Source organism: Trichosurus vulpecula, chromosome 1 (assembly GCF_011100635.1).
Source record: "Trichosurus vulpecula isolate mTriVul1 chromosome 1, mTriVul1.pri, whole genome shotgun sequence".
Lineage (NCBI taxonomy): Eukaryota > Metazoa > Chordata > Mammalia > Diprotodontia > Phalangeridae > Trichosurus > Trichosurus vulpecula.
In genome coordinates, this window is record NC_050573.1 from 52290248 (window position 1) to 52314469 (window position 24222).

A 24222-nucleotide genomic window follows, 5' to 3' on the forward strand; every position below is an offset into this window, starting at 1 on the left:
ACACAAGAGTAGGCACAGACTGTCAGACATGGCAGGCAGTCCTTGGGAGGAATGGAGTCAGCAACAGTTATTACTGAATACTTGTGTGTTTCATGACCCTCTCATCACCAACATTGTCTTTCATTTGCCTAAACACAATAAAACTTCATGGATGCACCCTCAGAGCAAATATTGGCATTTAATAGACTATGTCATTATAAAGTGAAGAGATAGACAAGATGTGAGAATGATGAAGGTGATGTTTGGCACAGAGTGCTGGACTTACCCTCTCCAAGCTAAACATTTGCATTCAACAATAGTGTTGGCGCCAAGCAAGGCAAGACAAACACCAGAAAACTTAACGTCAACAGATTAGAGTACTTCTCTGGGTGTGTACAGTTTGTTGCTAACTTAGAGGGAAAATAGCCAACACATGGTTGACAACAGTGGAGCAGAAAAGGAGTGGGCAGCTTTCAGAGATTTGGTGTACAGCACTGCATTTACTCACTTGGGTCAGAACACTCACAAACATCAAGATTTGTTGGATGAAAATAATGAGGAAATTTAGAAGCTCCTAAATGAAAAAAAAAATGAGAACTCCACAGGGTTTAGTAGCAGGATAGTTCATCCCTCTCTAAAAAGGCAGCATTTAACTCCATCAGAAGTGAAGTGCAAACAAAGCTTAGAAAGATGCAGGATTCTTAGCTCAGTAAGGAGGCAGATGATTCAATTTTATACTGACAATAACAACCCACAATGCTTTTATGATACCCTGAAGGCTATTTAGGGGTCAGAGATCTATGGTGCATCAGCTACTCAGTGCTGATGGTGCCACATTGATTAGTGATAAAGACATACTCCTGGAGAGATGGGTTGTTCACCTCCATACTGTTCTCAACAGACTATCATCAATCAGTGCTGAAGCCATTGACTGTATACCTCAAGATAAAGTCAACCGCTCTCTAGCCAAAATTCCAACTGAAGAAGACGTTTTGAATGCCTTTAGGCTCCTCTCATTTGGCAAATCTCTTGATACTGATTCTATTCCAGCTGAGATTGATAAGGTGGGGGTCCACTGCTCATACAAATGCTGACTGAAATCTCCTAGGTCATATGGCAAGAAAAGGTTATCCTTCAAGAGTTCAAGGATGCCTCCATTATCCATCTCCAGAAAGGAAAAGGAGCTAGGCCGTCTTGTGACAATGACAGTGTGGGTCTTATTCTTAGTCATTGCTGGCAAGATTCTTGCCTGAGTCTTCCTTAATAGGCTGTTCCCTTCACCTGGAACATGGTTTTCTCCCTTAGAGCTAGTGTGGCTTTGGAAAGGTCTGAGGAGCAGTGGATATGGTATTTGCTGCCCAAGAACTCTAGGAAAAATGCCAGGAGTAAAACAGAGGTCTGTACACAACATTCATCAATCTGACCAAGGCTTTTGGTACTGTCAGTTGTGAGGGCTTGTGGAAAATTGTGGCAAAATTTAGTTGCCCAGAGAAGTTCGTTAGTATTGTATGTCAGTTTCATGACAGCATGCTTGCCTAGGGTTACGGATAACAGAAGATATTCTCTTGCTTTCCAGTCACCAGTGGAGTGAGACTGGGCTGTGTGCTTGTTCCTATGCTTTTTAGCATGATGTTTTCAGCCATCTTACTGTATGCCTTCAACAAGGATGAAAATGGCATCAAGGTCAGCTACTATAGTGATGGCAAATTATTTAACTTGAAAAGGCTGTAAGCCGGGATTCAAGTGGAGGCAGAGTTGGTGTGTGACATTTTTTTTCCACAGGTGATTGTGTGCTCAGTGCAGCCTCTGAGGCTGAGGTGCAACAGAGTATGACTCAGTTCTCTGCTGCTTGTGCTAATTTTGGCCTACAAGAAAACAGAGGTTCTCCACCAGCCAGCAACACTGGTACATCTATACATGGAACTATTGGTTACAACAAGTTGAGAAATTTTGGATACTATGTTTAAGTTCACTTACCTTGACAGTATACTTTCCAGGGATGTACACATTGATAATAAGGTTGACACACACGGCCAGAGCTAGCTTATTGTTTGGGAGGCTCTGAGGGAAAGTGTGGGAGAGAAGAGGTATTAGATTGCCTACTAAACTGAAGATCTACAGAGCAGTTGTGCTGACCTTATCGTATGCCTGTGAAACATGGGCATTCCAGGAAACTGAATTGCTTCCATTTGAATTGTCTTAGGAAGATTCTGAAGATCACCTGGCAAGATAAGGTACCAGACACTGAGGTCCTTTCTTGAGCTGTACTATAAGCATTCAGACTCTACTGCAGAGAGGGCAATTTCAGTGGGCTGGCTATGTTGACCTAATGCCAGACATAAGACTATTTTAAGGAGAACTCACACAAAGCAGGTACTCACACGGAAGTTAGAAGAAGTGTCACAAGGCCATTCTCAAGGTCTCCCTTAAGAACTTTGAAATTGCTTGTTAGACTTGGGAGATACTGGTACAGGACCCCCTAGCACTGCATGGCCACATCAAAGAAGACACTGCTGTATGAGGAAAGCAGAACTGCAGGAACTCAAAAGAAACACAAGATGTATAAACTTAAGAGATATCTGGTAGAACCATCTGAATTCATGTTGGTCTCATCAGCCGCAGTCAGACTCACTGTACTTGACCCCAGTGTAGTAATTTCATTTTGGTCTTCTTCAAGCACCAAGGACAACTGGCCAGCCAACAAAGACAGGTTTTCCTGGCTATATCTTGGCTGCTGAAGCCCAGGGAGGGCTTTCGGGGAGGCTGTTGGTGGGTCCAGTCATGGCTTTATTGGCTTTAGAACAGAAGGCAGTTAGATCTCATCTTTCCCTCTCTCTTTCAATTTTATTTGGAAACCAAATTTGACTTTCTTGTAACCAGATTACAATCAAATATGTGTACTAGTCACCTGAGTGCAAGAGGACACTGACCAGAGATGAATAGGACATTGTTCACTTAGATTAGAACCAAACTGGTGAAACAAATGATTGATCCTGTTACAATGTACTTAACACCCCTAGGTACTGAGGAGCAGGTATAGGGATGTTGACTCTTGCTTTCCAAGAGCTCAATCTTTGCACACACATAGCAAATTACAATGGCAGGTTGTATGACCAGTGCCAAATAAAAGAAGTTAAGTCAGTCAGTCAGGATTTAAGTACTCACTATGTACCAGGTACTACAAAGAGAGGTAAAAGACAGTCCCCAAGACAGCCAAGATGACAGAGTGAAAGGAGCAACCCACCAGAGCGCTCCCACAAATTCCTTTGGGTACCTCTAAGAAGTGAATTTGAACAAATTTCGAGGTGGTGGAGTCTACTGGGAGACAGTGTGATGTATTTCCAGCCAAGGACAGGCCTAGAAGGTTGGCAGAGAGGATCTGTTGTGCCAGGCTGGGAGATCACAGAGTGTGTGGGTTGCACCAGCATAGACTCGGCCCTAGTGGAGTGGGAGTTGGCTCTGGTGAACTCAGTCACTGGCAGCAATAGTGATTCCCAAACCTCTCAGCGCAGGATGGAGGTCTCTTGGAACTGGGTGAGAGAAGTGCAGAGTCTGCAGTAGCAGCAGCAGCCACTCCTGGGGATATCAGCTCACAGACTAAATATATGAAAGTGTCATCTACTTGAACCTCCAGGAGCCATGATGGCAGAGTAAACTATAAGTGCTCTCACCCCACCCTTGGTGACCTTGAAAAACCTAGAGAATATTGCCTCAGGAAAAATCTTGGAATAGTGGAACCTAGGGGTACAGTAGTCTTTTAGGTCGGGAGGCTAGGGAGATTGATAGGAATGGTCCCTCTTGGTGTGGCTAAAGGGGTCCAGTGCAGAACCAGAGGCATTCCAGCAAGCGCCACCTCAGCAAACTAGCAGGAGATCCTGAGCCCCAGGGGGGTGGAGTCGGCATGTGCCAACACTAGGACCCCAGGTGTGCCTCTGCATAGCCAGGGGAATCCTCGGACACCAGAGCAGGTGTCCATCAGCAGCTGAGGGTCTCCAGCCGTAGGAGAGGAAGTAACCTCCAGCGGCCAGACCACACCTCTGGGAGCTTCAGGGTAACCCTGGGGAAACTCAGGAGGAACTGGCCTTGGCACTTACCAGCGAGGTCCAGATCAGCACCAGGTGAGTTGCAACATTATATAGCTTCTTGCTGACAGAACCAGAGGCTACAGCACACAAAACCAGTAACCAGAACCCTAGCTCCCAGCGCAAGAGTCGTGGGACAGAGCCCCCTGTGCCCCAGAAGCAGTGATCCACTTTAAAAGCCAGGAAAAAGGCAACCACCTTGAATAAGAAGCAAACAAAAAGTAAAGACCATAGAATATTACCACAAGGACAGGGAAGATCTGAAACCTCAAAAGGGAAAATGAATTGGTCTTAAGCCCAAAAAGAATTCTTGGAAGAGCTCAAGAAGGAATTTAAAAGCCAAATTAGAGAGGTAGAAGAAAAATTGACCAGTGATTTTAAAAATACAATCAATAAAGGGAAAAGAAATTCACCAAAGAGAACAACTCCTTAAAAAGGAAAATTGGCCAAATGGATAAGGAGGTACAAAGTCTATCAGGAGGAAATAACTCCTTAAAAGGAAAATTTGACCAAAATGGAAAAGGAGGTACAAAAGCTAACTGAAGAAAAGAATTCGTTAAAAATTGGAATTGGGCAAGTAGAAGCTAATGACTCTATGAGGCATCAAGAATCAGTCAAATAAAAAGTGGAAGAAAATGCAAAATGTCTCATTGGAAAAACAAGTTATCAGGAAAACATATCCAGGAGAGAAAATCTAAGACTTACTGGTCTACCGGAAAGCTATGATGAAAAAAAGAGCCTGGACAGTATCTTCCAAGAAATCATCGAGGAAAATTGCCCTGAGGTCCTAGAACCATAGGGCAAAATAATTGAAAGAATCCACTGATCACATTCTGAAAGAGATCTCAAATTGAAGGCACCAAGGAATATTGTAGCCAAATTCCAGAATTATCAGGTCAAGGAGACAATACTGCAAGCAACCAAAAAAAAATAAATTCAAATATCGAGGAACTACGTTAGGGATCATACAGGAGCTTGCAACTTCTACATTAAAAGATCAGAGGGATTAGAATAGGATATTCTGTAAGGCAAAGGAGCTTGGACTACAACCAAGGATCAGTTACCTAGCAAAATTGAGCATAAACTTTCAGGGAAGGAGATTGACATTCAGTGAAATAAGGGATTTCCAGACCTTCCTGATGAAAAGGCCAGAGCTCAGTGGAAAATTTGATCTTCAAATTCAAGATCCAAGAGAGGCATAAAAAGGTAAGCAGGAAAAAAAAATAGAGAAAAAAAAACCCCTTGTTATTCAGTAAGTCCAATATGTTTATATTCCTCTATGGGAGGATGATACTTCTCAATCTGGAGAATTATATATTTATTATGACATTTAAAAAGGGTATACATAGATAGAGGGTGGGTATAAATTAACTGATGTGACGATAAAAAACCCAACTAAGGGGTGCAAAGGGATCATAATAGGAAAAGAGGAAAGGAGAAGGCAGAAAAGGGTAAATTACATCACATGAAAAGACACAAAAACATTATTGTAGAGATAAAGAAGGGAGGGAGATGAGCACTGTTTCAGCTTTGCTCATTGGATTTGATTTAAGGAGGAAATAACATACCCTGTTAAGTATAGAAATCTAATTTGCCCTACAGGCAGTAGGAGGGGAAGGGGAAAGAAGAGGGGTTCCTTAGAAGGGAGGGAAGAAGTAAGGGAAAAGGGAAAGGGGCTGATAGAAGGAAGGGAAGACTGAGGGAGGCAGTGGTCAAAAGCAAAACTCTTGTGAGGGGGATAAGGGAGAAGTAAGAGCATAAATGGGTGGGGAAATAGGATGAAGAGACACAGATACTAATCATAACTGTGTATGTGAATGGGATGAACTCTCCCATAAAACTCTCCCATAAAATCCATAGCAGAATGGATTAAAAACCATAATCCTGCAATTTGTTATTTACAAGAAACACATTTGAAGCAGGGTAAAGGTAAAAGGCTAGGATAGAATATATTATACTTTAACTGAAGTAAAAAAAAAAAAGGCAGGGGTAGCAATCCTAATCTCAGACAAAGCAAAAATAGATCTAATCAAAAAAGATAAGGAATGAAACCATATCGTGCTAAAAGGCACCATAGACAATGGAATAATATCATTACTAAACATATATGCACCAAATGGTATAGTATCCAGATTCTTAGAAGAGAAATTAAGGGAATTACAGGAAGAAATAGACAGCAAAACTCTAATAGTGGGGGACCTCAACCTCCCTCTCTCTGAACTAGATAAATATAACCACAGAATAAACGAGAAAGAACTTAAGGAGATAAATAGAATTTTGGAAAAGTTAGGTATGGTAGACATCTGGAGAAAATTGAATGGGGATAGAAAGGAATATATCTTTTTCTCAGTGGTACATGGCACATACACAAAAATTGACTGTACTAGAGCATAAAAACCTCACAATCCAGGGCAGAAAGGCAGAAATAGTCAATGCATCCTTTTCAGATCATGATGCAATAAAAATTTTTGTGTGATATATGTAATATATTACATGTATGTGTAATAAAGGGCCATGGAAAGATAGACTAAAACTAAATAATCTAATCCTAAAGAATGAGGGGTCAAACAACAAATCATAGAAACAATCGGTAACTTCATTCAAGAGAATGACAATAACGAGACAACATACCAAAACTTATGGGATGCAGTGAAAGCGGAGGAAGTTTTATGTCTCTGAATGCTTACGTGAATAAAATAGATAAAAAGTAGATCAATGAATTGGGCATGCAACTGAAAGAGCTAGAAAAAGAACAAATTGAAAATCCCCAATTAAGTGTCAAATTAGAAATACTGAAAAACAAATGAGAGATTAATAAAATTGAAATTAAGAAAACTATTGAATAAACAAAACTAAGAGCTGATTTTATGAAAAAACCAATAAAATAGATAAAACCTTTGGTCAATTTGATTAAAAAACAAGAAAAAAGAAAACCAAATTACCAGTATCGAAAATGAGAAGGGTGAATTCACCTCCAATGAAGAGGAGGAAATTAAAACAATAATTAGGAATTATTTTGTTGAATTGTATGCTCAAAATTTTGACAATCTTAGGGAAATCGATGAATATTTACAAAAAATATAAATTGCCCAGATTAACAGAAGAAGAAGTAAAATACTTAAGCCCATCTCAGAAGAAGAAATTGAACAAGCTGTCAATGAACTCCCTAGGGAAAAATCTCCAGGGCCAGATGGATTTACAAGTGAATTCTATCGGACATTTAAGGAACAATTAATTCTAGTACTTTTTAGACTACTTGGGAAAATAGGTGAAGAAGGAGTCCTACCAAATTCTTCTTATCAATACCTACACCAGGAAGAGTCAAAACAGAGAAAGAAAATTATAGACCAATTTTCCTAATGAATATAGATGTGAAAATTTTAAATAAAATATCAGCAAAAAGATTACAGCAACTTATCACGAGAATAATACACTATTTTTAGGTAGGATTTATTCCAGGAATGCAAGGCTCGTTCAATATTAGGAAAACTATCAGCGTAAGTGATCCTATCAACAACAAAACTAGCAGAAAACATGATTATTTCAATAAATGCAGAAAAAGCTTTTGGCAAAATACAACACCCATTCCCATTAAAAACCCTAGAGAGCATAGGTATAAATGGAGCCTTCCTTAAAATAAATAGCATCTACCTAAAACCATCAGCAAGCATTATATGTAATGGAGATAAGTTAAATCCATTTCCAGTAAGATTGGGGATGAAACAAGGATTTCCATTATGACCACTGCTATTCAGTATGGTACTAGAAATGCTAGCTTTAGCAATAAGAGAAGAAAAAGAAATTGAAGGAAATAGAATAGGTAAAGGAGAAACTAAATTATTACTCTTTGTACAAACAAAGCCAATACAACCAAGATTAGGAAGAAGGCAGAAAATTGGGAAAGAATTTTTCTAACCAGTGTCTCTGATAAAGGCCTCATTTCTAAAATATACAGAGAACTGAGTCAGATTTATAAGAATACAAATCACTCCCCAATTAATAGTCAAAGGATATGAACAGGCAGTGAATATTGTGGGAATATGTTTAGTGTGAATATATGTGTAGAACCTATATTGGATTGTATGCAGTCTTGGGTGGGGAGGGGAGAGGAGAAAATTTGAAACTCAAAAACTTGTGGAACTCAGTGTTGTAACCTAAAAATAAATAAATTTAAAGGAAAAAAAAAAAAACAAGGCAGCCCCTGCCCTTGGAGAACTCACAATCTCACCACCAGCAAACAAAAATACTTACAAGCTGTACTCATGATAAGTAGGAAATTGGAGGGAAGGCATTAGAATTAAAATGCCCCTACTTGAGAGGAGACATCTACATTAAAATGTAGAAGATGGGATGTTAGTTAATACTTGAGCCAAGAAATCCCTAAGTGAAGATGAGGAAGGAGAGAATTCTGGTCTTGGAAGATAAACAGAAAATACCTAGAGCTGAGAGATAGATTATGGTATTTGGGGAAGAGCCAGGAAGACCAGCATTATTGAATCAGAGTACCTGAGAGAGATATTTGTTATAAAGGAATGGAAAGATTGGAGGAGGGGAACTGGTTACAAAAGGCTTTCAACTCTTTGGGTTTATCAAAGAGTAGATTGCTGTAGTCATTGACTACTATGTCTTATGTACCTAACCTATTCCACTGATCCACCACTTTGTTTCTTAGCCAGTACCAAGTAGTTTTGATGACTGCTGCTTTATAGTACAATTAAATATCTGGTATGGCTAGGCCACCTTCCCTAGTATTTCTTTTCATTAATTCCCCAGATATTCTAGACCTCTTGTTCTTCCAGATGAATTTTGTTGTCATTTTATCCAGCTCTGTAAAATAATTTTTTGGTAGTTCGATTGGTATGGTGCTGAATAAATAAATTTAGGTAAAATTGTCATTTTTATTATATTAGCTCAGCCTAACCATGAGCAACTGTTATTTTTCCATTTATTTAGATCTGACTTTTGTGTGAAAAGTGTTTCATAATTATGTTCATATAGGCCCTGGGTTTGTCTTGGCAGGTAGACTCCCAAATATTTTATATGTCTGCAGTAACTTTAAATGGAATTTTTCTTTCTATCTCTAGCTGTTGGGCTTTGTTAGTGAGGTATAGGAATGCTGAGGATTTATGGGGGTTTATTTTATATCCTGCAACTTTGCTAAAGTTGTTCATTATTTCAAGTAGTTTTTTACTTGATTCTCTAGGATTCTTTAAGTATATCATCATATCATCTGCAAAAAGTGATAATTTAGTTTCTTCTTTGCCTATTCTAGTTCCTTCAATTTCTTTTTCTTTTCTTATTGCTACAGCTAACATTTCTAGTACCAAATTGAATAATAGGGATGATAATGGACAACCTTGTTTCACCCCTGATCTTATTGGGAATGCATCTAGCTTATCCCCATTACAAATAATGCTTGTTGATGGTTTTAGGTAGATGCTGTTTATAATTTTAAGGAAGGCTCTGTTTACTCCTATGCTTTCTAGTGTTTTTAATAGGAATGGGTGTCGTATTTCAAAGCATCTATTGAGATGATCATATGGTTTGTGCTAGTTTTGTTGCTGATATGATGATAATAATAATAATAACCTGGAAAAACCTACAGGATATAATGCTGAGTGAGCAGAGCAGAACTAGGAGAACATTATACACAACCACAGATACATGGATTCTGTGATGACTAACCTTGATAGATGTCGCTCTTTTCAGCAATACAAGGTTCAAAGACAGCTCCAAAGAACTCATGATGGAGAGAGCTATCTATATCCAGAGAAAGAACTATGGAGTCTGAATGCAGATTGAGGCAAATTATTTCCTCTCCTTTTTTTTTTCTTTTGTTTTTTTTTTTTTTTGGTTGTATTTCTTCTTTCTCATGATTCATTCCGTTGGTCATAATTCTTCTTTACAACTTGACTATTGTGTAAATAAGTTCAATGTGAAGTTATGTGTAGAAGATACATAGGATTCTATGCCGTTTTGGGGAAGGAAGGGGGGAGGGGGGAAGAAAATCTGGAACTCAAAATCATGTAGAACTGAGTGTTGTAAAGTGAAAAATAAAAAAAATCTTAATTTTTTTAAAAAAGGCTTTGAACACCAGAGGATTTTGTATTTGATAGGAGATGGGGAGGTCGCCAAGTGATAAGTAGAAGAAGAAAAGGCCCAGGACAGAACCCTGTGGGCCACCCATACTTAGTGTCCCCTGTGAGGATCCAGCAAATAAGACAGACAGAGTGGTCAGAGAGGTAGGAGGAAAACAAGGAGAGTGGTGTCCTGAAAACCTAGAGAAAAGAGATTATCAAAGAGAAGAGAGTGATAGTGTCAAAGGCCACTGAAGAGTCAAGAAAGATGAGGATTGAGCAAAAGCTGCTGGATTTGAAAATTAAGTGATCATTGGCAACTTCGGAGAGGGTAGTTTCAGTGAAATAAAAGGTTGGTATCTAGATTGTAGGAGGTTAAAGGGAGAGGAAGTCACCTGTTGTAGATGGTCTTATTTGAGTTCATCTGTGGGAGGGATCATGTGGAGGGGTTTAACGAAGAAGGGTCCAGAGATCTGATAGAACATGAGACCCTACACTTGGAAATTAGATGGTATTTAGATGATGGATTACACCACATTTGTATATGCTTCCCTGAACTCTGCAAAGTAAATGAATGAAAAAGTTTGTCATATGCCAAATACTGTGCTAAGTTCTGGGGTACAAATAAAAACAATACTCATGGAAGAAACCACACAAACAGGGGAGTGCTAACCAGGGGTGGACACTTTGGTCCTAGTGAATGGAGACATAGGGGAGGAGTTTGCTGTAGCACTTTGATATTCAGTGAAAGAGTCCATTTGATCCTAGTTCTAGTACTGAGGATATGAGTTCAGCTGGGGAGCAGGAAGTGAAATGCGGCATGTTTAGGACCTTCCTGAGAGAATGTACCAGGGAGATTGGCTTTAGATATTTGAAAGGCTCTTATAGGCAGAAGTGTTAGACATGAGAAGTGTCTGGCACAAAGGAGGTCCTTCATAAATGTTTGTTGATTAGGTAACCTTAAACAGCAGGCCCAAAGGAATATAGGAAAGGTGCAGAGTAGCAGTTTTTGTCAGGTCACCAGGACTTTCTGACAGGATACAGAGCATCAGGGGGAAGGAGAAGTCGAGGGGAGTTGAGCTTTTGAATCTAGCTGATTGGGAGAGTGCTGTTGATACAGAGGGCAGTTTTAGTAGATGACTTTGGGTTGGGAGACAGCCTAATGGAGATGTGGAATTTGGATTCAGGAGAGAGGTCATCTGTCTGCATTGGGAGAAACATAGAATGAAGCTCTACGGGTTGTATTTGCCCAAGACCCCATTTAAAAGTGCTTCCTCAAGCATTTGACTGTAATCTCAGGTACCCACTTGAGAGGGGTTATCCTCTTCCTTGCTGACCTCTCACCAAGTCTTGTCCTCTGTATAAAGTTCTTCACAGGAAGAGAGCCTGTCCTCTGATACGATCTCTTTTAATGGCATAATGTTTTTGATAGACGCTTAACAGCATAATTTCAGAAGACCTATTGAAACCTGAAAGGAGTACACAGAACAAGGCATTCAAAAAAGAAGTAGAATATTTTTGCTATTTTGTTCAGGTTCATGTACACTTATGAACTCTTTACAGAAGGAAGTTTATGGTGTCATGATCAATAATATTTCAAGTTTTTTTTATTCTCTTTAGATGCTTGTGTTGACAGTAACTAAGGTTAGAATGAATTTTTGAAATAAAAATAAAAGGCTTGTTCACAGGTTCTACTGTCTGCTTTGCTTTCAGGATTCTTTGAGATGAAGATGAAATATGATGAAAGTGATAATATCGTCATCCGGGTATCTCGAGCAGTGACAGACAAGATTACTGATTTAGTAGGTAAGCAAACCACCCTCTCACAGGTCCCAGGATCCAGGGGTGAGCACACTGCAGAGACGCATGACAAAGACTGCCATGCAGGTGGAAAGAGGAAGCTTCCAGAATCTGTGGGTGCTGGGCCAGGTGTTGGGAGGTCAGTTGCATAGCAGCCCACTGGGGCTGGGACCCTGAGATTTGATCACAGAATCTCATTCATCAGGTGGCCTGTTCTCAAAGACAGAGATGTCTGAAGTTCTGACTGAAATCCTCAAAGTGGATCCAACTTTTGACAAAGACAAATTTCTGCAGCAATGTGAACAGGATATCATCCCCAACGTCCTAGAGGTAGGTGTTTAATGCGAAGCCCCTCAACAATTCTCCAGCATTTCTGCTTCTCAGGATTTTCAGTTTCTTGTGAAGGGCTGTCAGTGAATGTTCACTAACCTATTGGACAGAAATGAGCCTAGGCCATCAATATCCTTTGACTCCGTAGCAAACCCATCAGGCATGCCGTTGTTCTTAATTCCTCAGCTTTAGCTGATTACAGATGAGGCTCATCCCAATCCCATCCCTGACTAGAAAGAGACTTTCAGGTTCTCAGAATACTAATCTCTTTGCATTTCATGTTTGATCAATGAAAGCCCTGGCCTGGCTTGTCCTGGGACCTGCCTTAGCAAGTGGGAGAGGAGGGAATGGAGTGGCAAGGAGAGTTTGTCACCTGCTGAGAAACTGGGGCGTTACTGGGAGTCCTGATAGTGTTGATCTAGTCCTCCTTTAGGAAGTTTCTGACTTTCTTGGATGATAGTGAGTGGATCTTATGATCATGCCATTCGATAGATTAAGACCTGGGCAAGCCACATTCAGGGTTAGATTCGAGGTTAGAGCTAGGTTTCCTGGCTCCTAATTTGACTTGCTGCTGAACTCTTACTCTGAACATTTCTGCCATTTTTCGTATTCATTCATCCATTCAACCAGTACTCTCTAGGCATAGCTGAAGGAAATTTGTGGGTGATTAGCTCCCTTTTCCCCCTTGTTCCCACCTTTTGGACAGCGATTTAGGGTAGTTTGGGAAGATGGTACAAAAGCAGCCCCTGGCAGGGGCTCTGTTCTCAGGCCTCCCCTCCCCTCTGGTATTGAAGATTCATTTTGCAGGGAGATTTTGTGGCTTTTCTCATTCTCTTCGAATTTGTTCTCATAGTGATGTCTTTGCTTTCACTTACCTTTCTTGCAGGCCCTAACCTCCATAATCTTGTTGGTACATTTAGGACAGAAATCTTCCAGTTCTCCTTTGCTTACTAACTGAAATCTGACCATTTGTGTGATACAAAGCATATGTGCTCTGATGACCTGCTTCATTGATTGGAGCTTTGCTACCAGAAATAGAAATGATAAAGGAGGCATGGGGTTGTGTGTTATGTCAGGATGTGTGTCTTTCTGGAATTTGGTTGGGTATTCCTTGCTTTTCTGATTAATTAGGCTGCAACTCATGTTGTCAGAGAGAGAGAGAGAGAGTGTGTTTCTATATCTATCAGTTTATCTGTCTATCAAAGTTTACTTGGGATAGTCCTCTGCCCAGTACCACCCACAGAAGGTAAACAGAGACACAACCTGGTCTGTACTCCCAAGTGTCTGGGGATTGTAGACTCATTTATTATGTGACCCATTGATGAGAAGGCCAAAACCTCCCCCAGTGGCTTCACACCCTGGCAGACCTTGCCTGAGCTTTGTAAGAAAGGGGATTTTTATTGAGATATCCCCTAGCTTTTGTGAAAGCCACAACTGAGCATGAGGGGGAATGGACAAGGTTTTGGTGACACAAGAGCCTGGGGAGAAGGGCTTTTGTACATAAACCATAGCCACCTGACCCCAGTCCTCATCTAGCTCTTAAGAACTCCCTGGCTAAAAACTTTCCCTGGTAATTTAATAGCTGTACTAGGCCTCCAGACGTTCAGTTGAGGCTCCTGAGAGCCGGGGGAGGCAACGGAGACAGGGGAGACAGCTCTGTTGTTAAAACTTGCACTCAAGCAGCTGCCTCCTGCAGGCTTGCTTCCCCAAAAGTCTCCTGTTCCAGCTCACACTTTTCATATTTTTTTTAGGCGATGATTGCTGGAGAGCTGGATATCCTCAAAGACTGGTGCTATGAAGCAGTAAGTTTTCACATTTTTAATTTCTGGACTTTATAGAACATTTTGGAAAATTAAATAAATGTGAAGGACTAGTGGTAGGTTGGGGATTTTTTAGAGTTAACACGATCTTAGGTTGCATTAAGAGAAGTGTAGAGCTCACTACAGGGGAAAACATTGACAGGACAGAGCCTGCCAAGCCAACAAGCAGGTCCTGTGGTGGATCAGGTAAAGAAACTTGATTGTTTAGCTTTCGAGAAGTGAAGGCTTAGGGTAGATGTGAGATCTGCCTTTGGGCATTTGGAGGGCTCTTCTGTTGAGGAGGACAAAGGGATTAATTAGACTGGCTTGGCATGGGCCCAGAGGGTGGTGGGATTTTGGAGCAGCAATGAGAAATTGTGCAGAAGCAGATAAACAGCTCAGTGTAAGGAAGACTTCCCAGTTATCTGAGCTGTTCAAAAAAGGGACCTGCCATCTGACACCAAATGGAGTGAGCCTCCCCATCATGGGAAATCTTCAGGCAGAGGCTAGATGAGTGCTGGTCAGGGCTGTCACTGCTGCCCATGCGGGTGGGACTAGATGGCCTTCAAGATGCCTTGCAGCCACATCATCTGTGACCTTTAGGTTTCTCAGGTTTTACTACTAGCAGACTCGAACATCAAATACCAGACAAAACCTTGACTTCCAAACTGTTTGCATTTTGACAAAATTATAAATTCTAATGAAACAGTCACAATAATAACCCATTTATGATTAATCTCTTTGAGAAGAACTGTCATTCCTATTTCTCCTGCAGTGCTATCCACAAGGCTTCCACAGACCTACACCCTTTGTGGGTCCACCCTCTAGCCTCATATGTTCTCTAACCCACCCATGCCTTATTCTCTTCAGCCATAAAGTCTCCATAGAATATCTACCCAGCATGCTGGGCACCTCCCCAGGTTCTGTGAATGCCATTCCTTTTATGAAGGGGATTTGTTCTGTGAAGTTTGGATTCGGTCAAAGGGCCGAACTTGATGACCTAGAGGGCCACGTGTGGCCTTGAGGCTGCAGGTTTCCTACCCCTGGAAGCCCTTGTGCTGACCATCTGTTACCCCTTGCTTTTAATTAGTGACTGAACCACCTTTTCCAGTCCTGCTTCCTTGACTGAAACTTCCAGCAGTAGGCTGAATCCTTCTTAGGCCCACTGCAGCCTTCTCAGGACTGCCTTTTACATCACCCAATGTTTTGACTCCTTAAATAATGGAATTTTCCAGGATTCATCGCCATGTAGCATCATCAGAAAAATATTGTTGCTAAAACAACTTGATTTGGGGTCATAGACTAAAGTGAAGTAATTAAAAGGACCATGCAGTTCCTTTTTCTCTCCTTCAGTTCTGGGCCCAGCATGTTGTCCATCTGTGGTGCCACTCCACATTAAGTATACTGAAGGACTGACTCATTGGCCCCGCCTTTCCAACTGCATATATGTTCTAGACAGTTGTCACGCAGCACTCCATTTGTTGAGTGGGTGGTTTAATTTACATTCAGCAAACATTAAGCTGCATTGGTATATAGGGCTATGTTCCCAACACTGGTGGAGGTACAAATTTGATGTAAAAATGTAGCTCTTGCCCTCATGGAACTTTATATGATAATAGCCAAAGGAGAGTTCTAAAGGACTGTTATTACATAATTTAGTTTCAAGCAGACAAGCATTTATTAAACACCCACTGTATGTAATGTGCTGTGCTAGATGCTGAAACTACAAAGAAAACAAAGTAGTCCCTGCCCCTTACAGTCTTTCCTAAGAAGACAGAAAGACCTGGAATATTGACATGGCAATGAGCTGTGTGCCAGAGGACCAACACTGCAAAGGGCAGACACACCCATCACCATCAACTGGGGCTACTCAGGAGAGAACCTGCATGTCTGAAGCAGAAAAGGGATGACTGCTCCAGGATGCATAGTATGTTAGTGTGGACAAGCCCCTCTGAGCCTTTGTAGATGACATGCTGGAGACATTCCTCGCTCTTCTTAGCTTGGTTGGTCCTCAGCAGGCATCACATGTCCAGCTTGTTTGGATCTGACATTACATCCTGCTGGCACAGCCTTTCAAGAAGCTTACATTCTATTGGTGCACATGATGGGAACATGGGTAAATAAACAGAATATTTTTTAAAAATTAATATAAAATAATTTCAAGAGGGAGAGAGCAGTGCCAGCTGAGAGGATCAGTGAATGCCTGATGTGTAGGAGGTGTTACCTTAGCTGAGACTTAAAAGAAGCTAGGAATTCCAAGAGACAGATGGAAGTGAGGAGGATGAATATCCCACATACAGGCAAGATACCATGCCAAGGTCCAGACACTGAAGGTGACTGCTTATCATCTCTTTTTAGTGGGAATTCTTTTTGAGGTTGGATTGGCCTAAGGTTCAATGCCCTTTCAGCTCTGAAATTCGGGGTTGTAACAGGGCAGCCTGGGGCAGGCAGGAGGAAGTAATATGAAATGAGCTTTGGAAAGCAGATGAGAGTCAAAGTGTGGAGAACTTTCAGTAATGTTGCATTTTGTCCCATAAGTGATAGAGAACCACCGAAGAATTTTGAGTTGAGAGTGACAAGGACAGATCTGTGTTTTTTAAATATTTCGACAATTGTAGAGGATGGATTAGAGGTAAGGGACCATAGAAGCAGAGATCAATTAAGAGACTGTTTCAATAGCCTGACCTAGTGAGGACGTAGAGGTTGGTTGTGTGGAGACAGCGTCAACAATACAGGGAAAAGTCAGGCATGGGACTGAGTGACTGAAAAATAGTGGCATTCTTAACAAAAATGTGGAAGTTTGGAGGAGGGACAGATGTGGGAGTGGAAATGAGTCTGCTTTGGGCAAGTTGAATTGAAGGTACTTCCTTGATATGCAGGTGGACAGATTTAGCAGGTAGTGGTGTGGGATGGGAGCTAAGTAAAGAGATTAGGAGCAGACATGCAGATTGAAGATTTGTGGCCGGGGGTAGCGCATGATAATCAAGCGGATGAAACTAAGAAGGGCCAACAAACAAACAGGTGGGAGGAAAACCAGGAGAGAACAGTCAGTGAGAGAGAGGCATTCTGCACTGTCACAAATTGCCATGATTTAGTGGTGAAGAGAATTGGTTGCCTTGAAGAATAGTTTCAGTTCAATAAGGTCAGAAGTCAGGTTACAAAGAGAGCAGAGAGGAAATGGAGGTAGCAGGTGTAGACAGCTATCTAGGATGTAGGCTGTGAAAGGGAGGAGAGACATAGCCTGGTAGCTTCAGGGATGACTAAATCAAGGGAGGAGACCTCAGCCTGTTCATAGTATGTATGATGAGGGGGAAATAGGTGTTTTTCTCTTATCGAATCTGTGGACTCCGTTCCAGAGATCGCAGATGTTTGGGGGCAAAGAGGTCTTTAGCATTCCTTTCATCAGAGAATGCTCACAAACAGACTCCTAGAAAAAGCTGTCTGGTCTCACTTGTTCATCCAGCAGCTGAAACTTCTCTCTCTCAGGTTGCTGAAGATCTCCTAACCCCTTGACACCGTCACCCCTCACCCCTCACCCTCTCTTCTTTTAGCTTCTGGGTCACTGCTTCTCCTCAAACTTCTGACCACTTTTCACTGTCTTCTGCTGTATCATCATCATTCTCTTTCTACTTCCTGATCCTTTGTGGATATTCCAAGAGGTGGCTCAGATTCATCAATCCAGAGCAGAGCTTGTTCTCTTCCCCCCAGCTCTCCCCAACTCTGAATTTGTTTATTTCTCTTGAGAGCACAACCATCTTTCAGTGTCTCAGGATTGTAACATCAGTGATCTTTGGACTCCTTATTTTTGCCCAGCAGCTTCCAAATCCTGTTATTTCTACCTCCATCCTCTCTCTTTTCTGTCTCCCTCTCCCTACTCACAAAGCTATCCTCTCCAATCACCTCTTACCTGTACTCAGATTGTTGTGACAGGTACCTAAGTGATCTTTCCTCCTCCCCACTCCAGTCTGTCCTCCTTGGGGCTGGCAGTGTGACTTTTCTAAAGCACAGATTTGACCTTGTCATTCAGCTAGTCAGTAAGCTCTCCTTGTAGAATGTAAGCCCTTGTGGGCAGGAACTAGGCACATGTCTCCAGTACCCAGTACCATGTTTGGAACAGAGGTGCTTTAGAAGTGCCAGTGCTGGAGTGAAGAAGCAGGTGGGCATGTCTCTCTCTCAGGATCTAGACTAGTTTTGTGAAAGCTGCGTTTTCCCCTGCCCAGTCTTCTCTGGCCCTCATGGTGCCTCACCATCAAGGCACCTTTATTTCCTGGGCAGATACCTCTGGCAGAAGAGAGGATCTTTACATCAGGCAAAGCAAAGCCCCATGAAGGAAAGAGCCCTGCTCTCACTGGGTCTGCAGCTCCACATCTGATCTGTGAGTGTCATCACCAGATACAACCAGTAGAGGGCCTTCCTGTACCTTCCATGTTCTGTGACTAGCTTCCAGCCACTCCTCTGCTTCCAGTCCCCACCTTTGAGCCTACCCTACTTAATCTCTTTATCCACAAAAAATTTATAGGGGTTTTCAGAATACATCTTCCCCTTCCCCACTGTGGCTTGGAATGACACTGTGTCCTTAAAAGCCAGCAGGAGCATAAGCTCTGAGATTATTTTCTAAGTGAGAAGGGCAACAGTCATCAGCCTGGAGATGAGTTGGGCACCTGAGGACCAGCCCAGCAGAGTGCAGACATGATGCATCCAGTCCATCTCCATCTGCTGAGGCTACTTGGGAGAGGACCTGCATAGCTAAAACAAGGAAGGAAATGGCCGCTTCGAGGATCTGTGATGTTTGTCAGTGGGTACACACCCTCTGGCAGGGTACATTGAGCCCCTCTGCACCTTGATCATCTTGGTGAAGTTGCTGTGGCTGTGAATTCATCCCCTCATCACCAACCTGGCACTGTATCACTGTGTACTTAGCTTGGTTGGTCCTCAGACAGCAAACTTCATGTGTCCTCAAGACCCTATTCAAAGCCTCTCCAGCTTGTTAGGACTTTGCCAGCCCTTACATTCTGCTGGGACAGCCTTTCAGAACAGTATCACCTCCCCTACCAGGAGGAAGCGTAGGACTTGAACGAAGGCAAGGAAACTCAGGGAGGAGGGATGTGTAGAAATAAAGGGACAGCGCCCTAAAGTACAGGACTCAAACATGTCTAGGTCCTGATGCACAAAGTCTGTGAATCTGATCTTGTTCAGGTGCCTACTCCTGCCAAATGTCCATCCTGGTAGTCTGTGTTCTCAGAATCCTGAGAGCCTACTCCCCCTCAGTTTACCTCCCTAGTTGCAAAGTGATTACATAGTTGACTCAAAATCCATAAAAATTCATTTAAACTGATAGCAATTCCCCTGGGAAAAGAGGGTTAATGAGTTTGTCTTCATTTCCAGATAGCAGGGGCAGCATAGGAAAGGGTTGGGGGGAGGGGTGGACTGTAGTGGGATAGCCTAATAGCAACCATGTGCCAGACGGGCAGCTAGGCAGCACAGTGGATGGAGTTCCAGGCCTGGAGTCAGGAAAGCTCATCTTCCTGAGTTTAAATCAGGCCTCAGACACCTACCAGCTGGGTGACTCTGGCCAAGTCACTTAACCTTGTTTGCCTCAGTTCCTCATCTGTAAAATGAGCTGGAGAAAGAAATGGCAAACCGTTCCAACATCTCGGCCAAGAAAATCCCAAATGGGGTCACAAGAGTCAGACAGGACTGAACAGCAACGTGCCAGACACTGCTAAAAGCTTTGCGATTATTATCCCATTTGATCCTCACAACACCCTGGGAGTTGGGTGCCGTTAATAGCCCCATTTTTCAGATGAAGAAAGTGAGGCAGAGGCGAAGCAACTTTTGTAGGGTCTATGCTAGAAGGTGTCTGGGGCCAAATTTGAAACCAGGCTTTCCTAACTCTAGCCCCATACAGGGAAATCAGGGAAACCTTAGTTCATACCTCTTCCCCCATTTATCACCAGTAATCTCCCTCCAGTTCTTTGATGCTTTACAGCATGACCCATGCCCTCAACCTTCAGGCTCCCCAATTTAGCTTCACCCCCTCAGAATTTGCTCTTACCCCCTTCCCCTGTATCTCATCCTACTCGACCTTGGTTCTCTGCTTCTTCGTATTAAGCAACTTCAAATCTCTTCTGGTTAATTTTGCTCTGTACTCATCTCATAAACAGTGGGTGAAAACAGAGGAGGAGATGTCAGACCTTTGAAGCCCTCCTCTGCATTGTGACTAATACAAGATGCTTTGTGTGAGGCTTGGGCTTGGCTAAGGTGGCTGAATATCTTTGTTAAAATGAGAGAAGATGACTATGCCAATGAAGCTCTTGCTGGGCTGGAGGCTGCTGAGGGGAGTTTTAAAAGTAGCATGTAAGACGAACCCTTGCTTCTTATAAGACTGAATTCCAGTTAGAGAAAAATACATGTAACACCTTCTTGTTCTCACTCCCAACAGCTGCCTTCAGAGCAAAGAGGAGTCTGGACCCCAAATCAGGCCACTCTGGGGGCTGTCAGGGGAAATGAGATACCTGCAGGCTTGAGGTTAAGATGGGGAACAAGGAGACAAGTGGTACTGATTTTAGTCTAATTGAATTTATTTGGTCTCTCTTATGCTGGCTGGCTGTCACAGGGTTTGCTTCACTGCCTACCTCTTCTATGCAGCTCCCCTGCCCCCCAACTGAAGTACTTATGCCTTGCTCCGGATTGCCACTTTTCTGAAGTGATGGTGATCCTGCTTCTGTCTCACCTGTATCTCCTTTCTTGCAGACATACAATCAGGTGGCTCATCCCATTCACCAGGCAAAATCCATGGGCCTGCAGTTCCATTCCAGGGTTCTGGATATCAGTAATGTTGATGTAAGTCCCTTAAGTTTTCTCCTTGCTGTGCAGAAGTCAGCTAGACTCACAGGACTAAAATGGACCTTTGAAATGTTCTAGCCCAGGGGAATCTTCACCTGGGATTTGTGGACTTGTTTTTGGTTTTTAATATTTTGACAACTGTTTCAATGTAATTGCCTTTCTTTGTGGTCCATAGATTTCACCAGACTTCCTAAAGGGTCCATGAAACAGAAAAGGTTAAGAATAGCTGGTCTAGGACAGGCCCCTTGTCTTACAGATGAGTGGGATGGGGCCTGGAAGAAGGCCAATGACTTACCCTCAATCATAAAACAAATTACCAGCCTGGATAGGAACTGACTCTATGTCTCTAGAATGCAAGCAATGAGTGCATGTTGCACAGAGGCATATTTGGGACCACTGTAAGGAAAAGTTACCAAGAAATTAGCTGCCCGGTGTTGAATTAACTGCTTTGGGAGGTAGAGAATTCTAGGCTAACTTGTGAAGAGAAGTCATAGAGGGGATTCTTGCTTAGGTAAGAGTTGGATTAGGGGAGTTTCCCCCTCTACCACCCTATGGCTCCAATTCCTACATTGGTTTTTGATCTGCTACCTCAGTCTCCATGGGCTTGTATATTTAGGACTTCTGTAATGATTACAGCTTCAGCCTTTGGTCCCTAAAGGGCCCTTAAACCAGCAAACTTGATCTCAGCATTGTAAAGAGGAATAACTTGGCTTTCAGAATAACAGCTGCTAGGCAAGGGGTGTCTGGGCCCATTTCTTATAAAAAAGTATCTTCTATTGCACTTTGGTGAGGCACCATGGTTCCTTGAGGACCTGGTTCCACCTGGCAAGCCTGGCCTAGGTACAGAGGCCCATTGAAACGTTACAGTCTAGTCTTTGCTTACCCAGTGTAGTTGTGACTGTCCTGCTACTGGCTTTTCCTGTGGCAGGCAGCCTGGGTTTACAGGTTCATAACTGACAGATGCAACTCAGGGTTGTGTGTCCATTCTCTCGGGCCACACATATCAGTTGAAATGAGGGCAACTCTATCTGTGCCCTGTCCCTCTTTTGGATTTGTCATGGCCTACTAGGAAGAGGAGAATGCTTAAAATGGGGTTGGCAATGGTGAGATCAGGAACAGGGCAAGCATTTTGTCTCCCAGGTATTGATATCTGCCACTTGGTGTAAGAGGAAACACTTCAAAATTGGTCAAGTTGGGTAGGGAAAGCCAAGCCTGCTTGTGACCCCTCCTCACAAGTACTTGAGCTCAGCTGGATCTTGGCACTTAAGACCCTAGAGAAAAGCTTTTTTAAGTTCCTAAGCCCTGGGCTAAGAGCACCTGTTCTAAGGGGTTTGGAATAATGTTTTTAGGCTGTGTCTGGCAGATGAAGTTCAGCACCAGGAGCTTTGAATAATTTTTTTTTTTAATTTCTGAAGATTATAGATATGTTTGACCTGATCCAAGTTCAGGCCTTAGGCATCCAGGACCCAGAACCTCTAAGTTCTGGCCTACTTCTAAGGCCACAGGGCCCTGAGTGCCTCAGGACACTGGCCTTTGACTCTGCTTACAGGTCATGGACAGCCCTGAAAAATGGCTTGCCTTTAGTACCACACTTCCTTGGAATGTACCAGAAAATTCAGTCATTCTCATTAACCCTTCAACTGCAGGAACTGAGGGAAATCCAGTTTCATGAATGGTGATTGGAAAGGCGTGACAGTCATTGACCTTGGTGCATGCAACTGGAGAGTGAGAGGTGGTCCTGGGCTGGAGGTATCATGTAAAACCCAGGAACGTCTCTTGTGCCTAGAAGGGGCGGCAGAACCAATTGTATAGGCATGCCCTCCCCCTAATCCTCCCAGAGTGTGAGCTGGGCTCAGGGCTATGTCCTCTCCCTGAACCTGTCAGCCAAGACTGAGAGCTTGTGCTGGCTGCTTCAGTGCTCAGACTGAGGATCCGGTTGGGGGTTGTGGATGCCAGAAACGAATTTGCTGAGAGAGGTGTTCTGAAGCTCAAGATAAGAAAGATTAATGGGGAGGGCTTTGCAGAACAAAACCTGCTGAGCCACCAAGGGGTGATGTAGTGTTTTTGTAAGTTGTCACTGTGAAGTATGTAAAAGAGAGAGTCTGAAAGTCCCTGGGAGAGAGCATCATGGCAGCATTGCCCGAAGCTTTCTGATGATGTGGCAAAGGCTGGTCAAGGGGCAGGCTGTTTGTGTAGTCCTTTAACAAAGACACTATCTTGATTTCTATGTAACTGAGCAGGAAACAAGAAGGAGTTTCAATTGCTTCGTTCTCCCACATTGTCTCTTACTATGACAGCAAGGCTAGATCCTTCTCATTACTGAAAAAACCATTGGTAGTGTGTTTTTTACTCTGGTTTGCCTTCACTGCAGCTGGCAATGGGGAAGATGATGGAGCAGGGACCGGTACTAATTATCACGTTCCAGGCACAGCTGGTGATGGTGATCAGGAACCCCAAAGGGGAAGTGGTAGAAGGAGACCCGGTAAGTGAAGGTGTAAATGTCAGGACTGAATGGGGATCGTGATATTGTTCATATGAGGCAGAAGACCCTGGATCTCCTGATTTCCCAAATCCCAGGCTTTTTCTACCATCACCGTCCCCCTATCCAATGAATCCATGTAGGCTGTAGTGACCTCCTAGTGCCCAGGCCTGACCCTAGTATAGCTCCTTGGCAGGAGCTCCTCTGGTTTTCAGATTGCATCAGTGGGTCTTCATGGATGATTGACCGCATGTGTAAGTAGTAGCCAGGGAGGACTGGCCACTCTGGCTTTATTGCTTCATGGCCCCTCACTTGTTCTGGTGCAGCTGAGCCAGGTATAGAAAGAATGAGCAACCTTCTGGTGTGCTCTCTTGGGACAGATGTCCCATTCACTCACTCAGCACCCCTTTCTCAAGGACTTCCTCTCTTCAGCACAGCCTCCTTATAGTTTCGGGCCTGGCTTCAGCAGGGAGGATGACGTTTAGGAGGGGAGCTATCTCCAGTGTTTGAGAGATTCTTTCCAATAGCTGCCCCATGAAAAACGCAAGGGGGATCTTAACAGTCCGTTAATAAGGAGGAGTCAGCTAGTCTACTCCCCCATCACCTGTTTGGACTATACTTCACTTTTCCACAGTAAACATTGGTTGTGTTTTTTTAACTTCCAGAGAAGATACATCATTTCTGATGCCTGAACATGTTTTAATGACCCGAGTTCTCCTTTTTAGCTGCCCCAGACCCCACTTAGTGTGCTTGGAGTTCCCCTCTGATTTGATGACTTTTGGAAATGGTTCCTTTTTACCATGGATTCTCCCTGTCCGAACCATATGAAG

At 42.8% G+C, this 24222-nt stretch overlaps 1 protein-coding gene across 2 annotated transcripts in view; it reads left to right on the top strand.

Moving 5' to 3' along the window:
- TIMM44 (translocase of inner mitochondrial membrane 44) overlaps window positions 1-24222 on the top strand; it is a 51197-nt gene that overhangs the window by 19705 nt on the left and 7270 nt on the right. For both annotated transcript variants that reach the window (XR_005009298.1, XM_036740584.1), the window contains exons 8-12: window positions 11852-11944; window positions 12144-12268; window positions 14020-14070; window positions 20821-20910; window positions 23285-23395. Coding sequence is in view for 1 of the 2 variants with exons in the window: in XM_036740584.1 (XP_036596479.1) it covers window positions 11852-11944; window positions 12144-12268; window positions 14020-14070; window positions 20821-20910; window positions 23285-23395 (470 nt within the window). In the remaining variant the exon portion in view is untranslated. The remainder of the gene's footprint in view (window positions 1-11851; window positions 11945-12143; window positions 12269-14019; window positions 14071-20820; window positions 20911-23284; window positions 23396-24222) is intronic.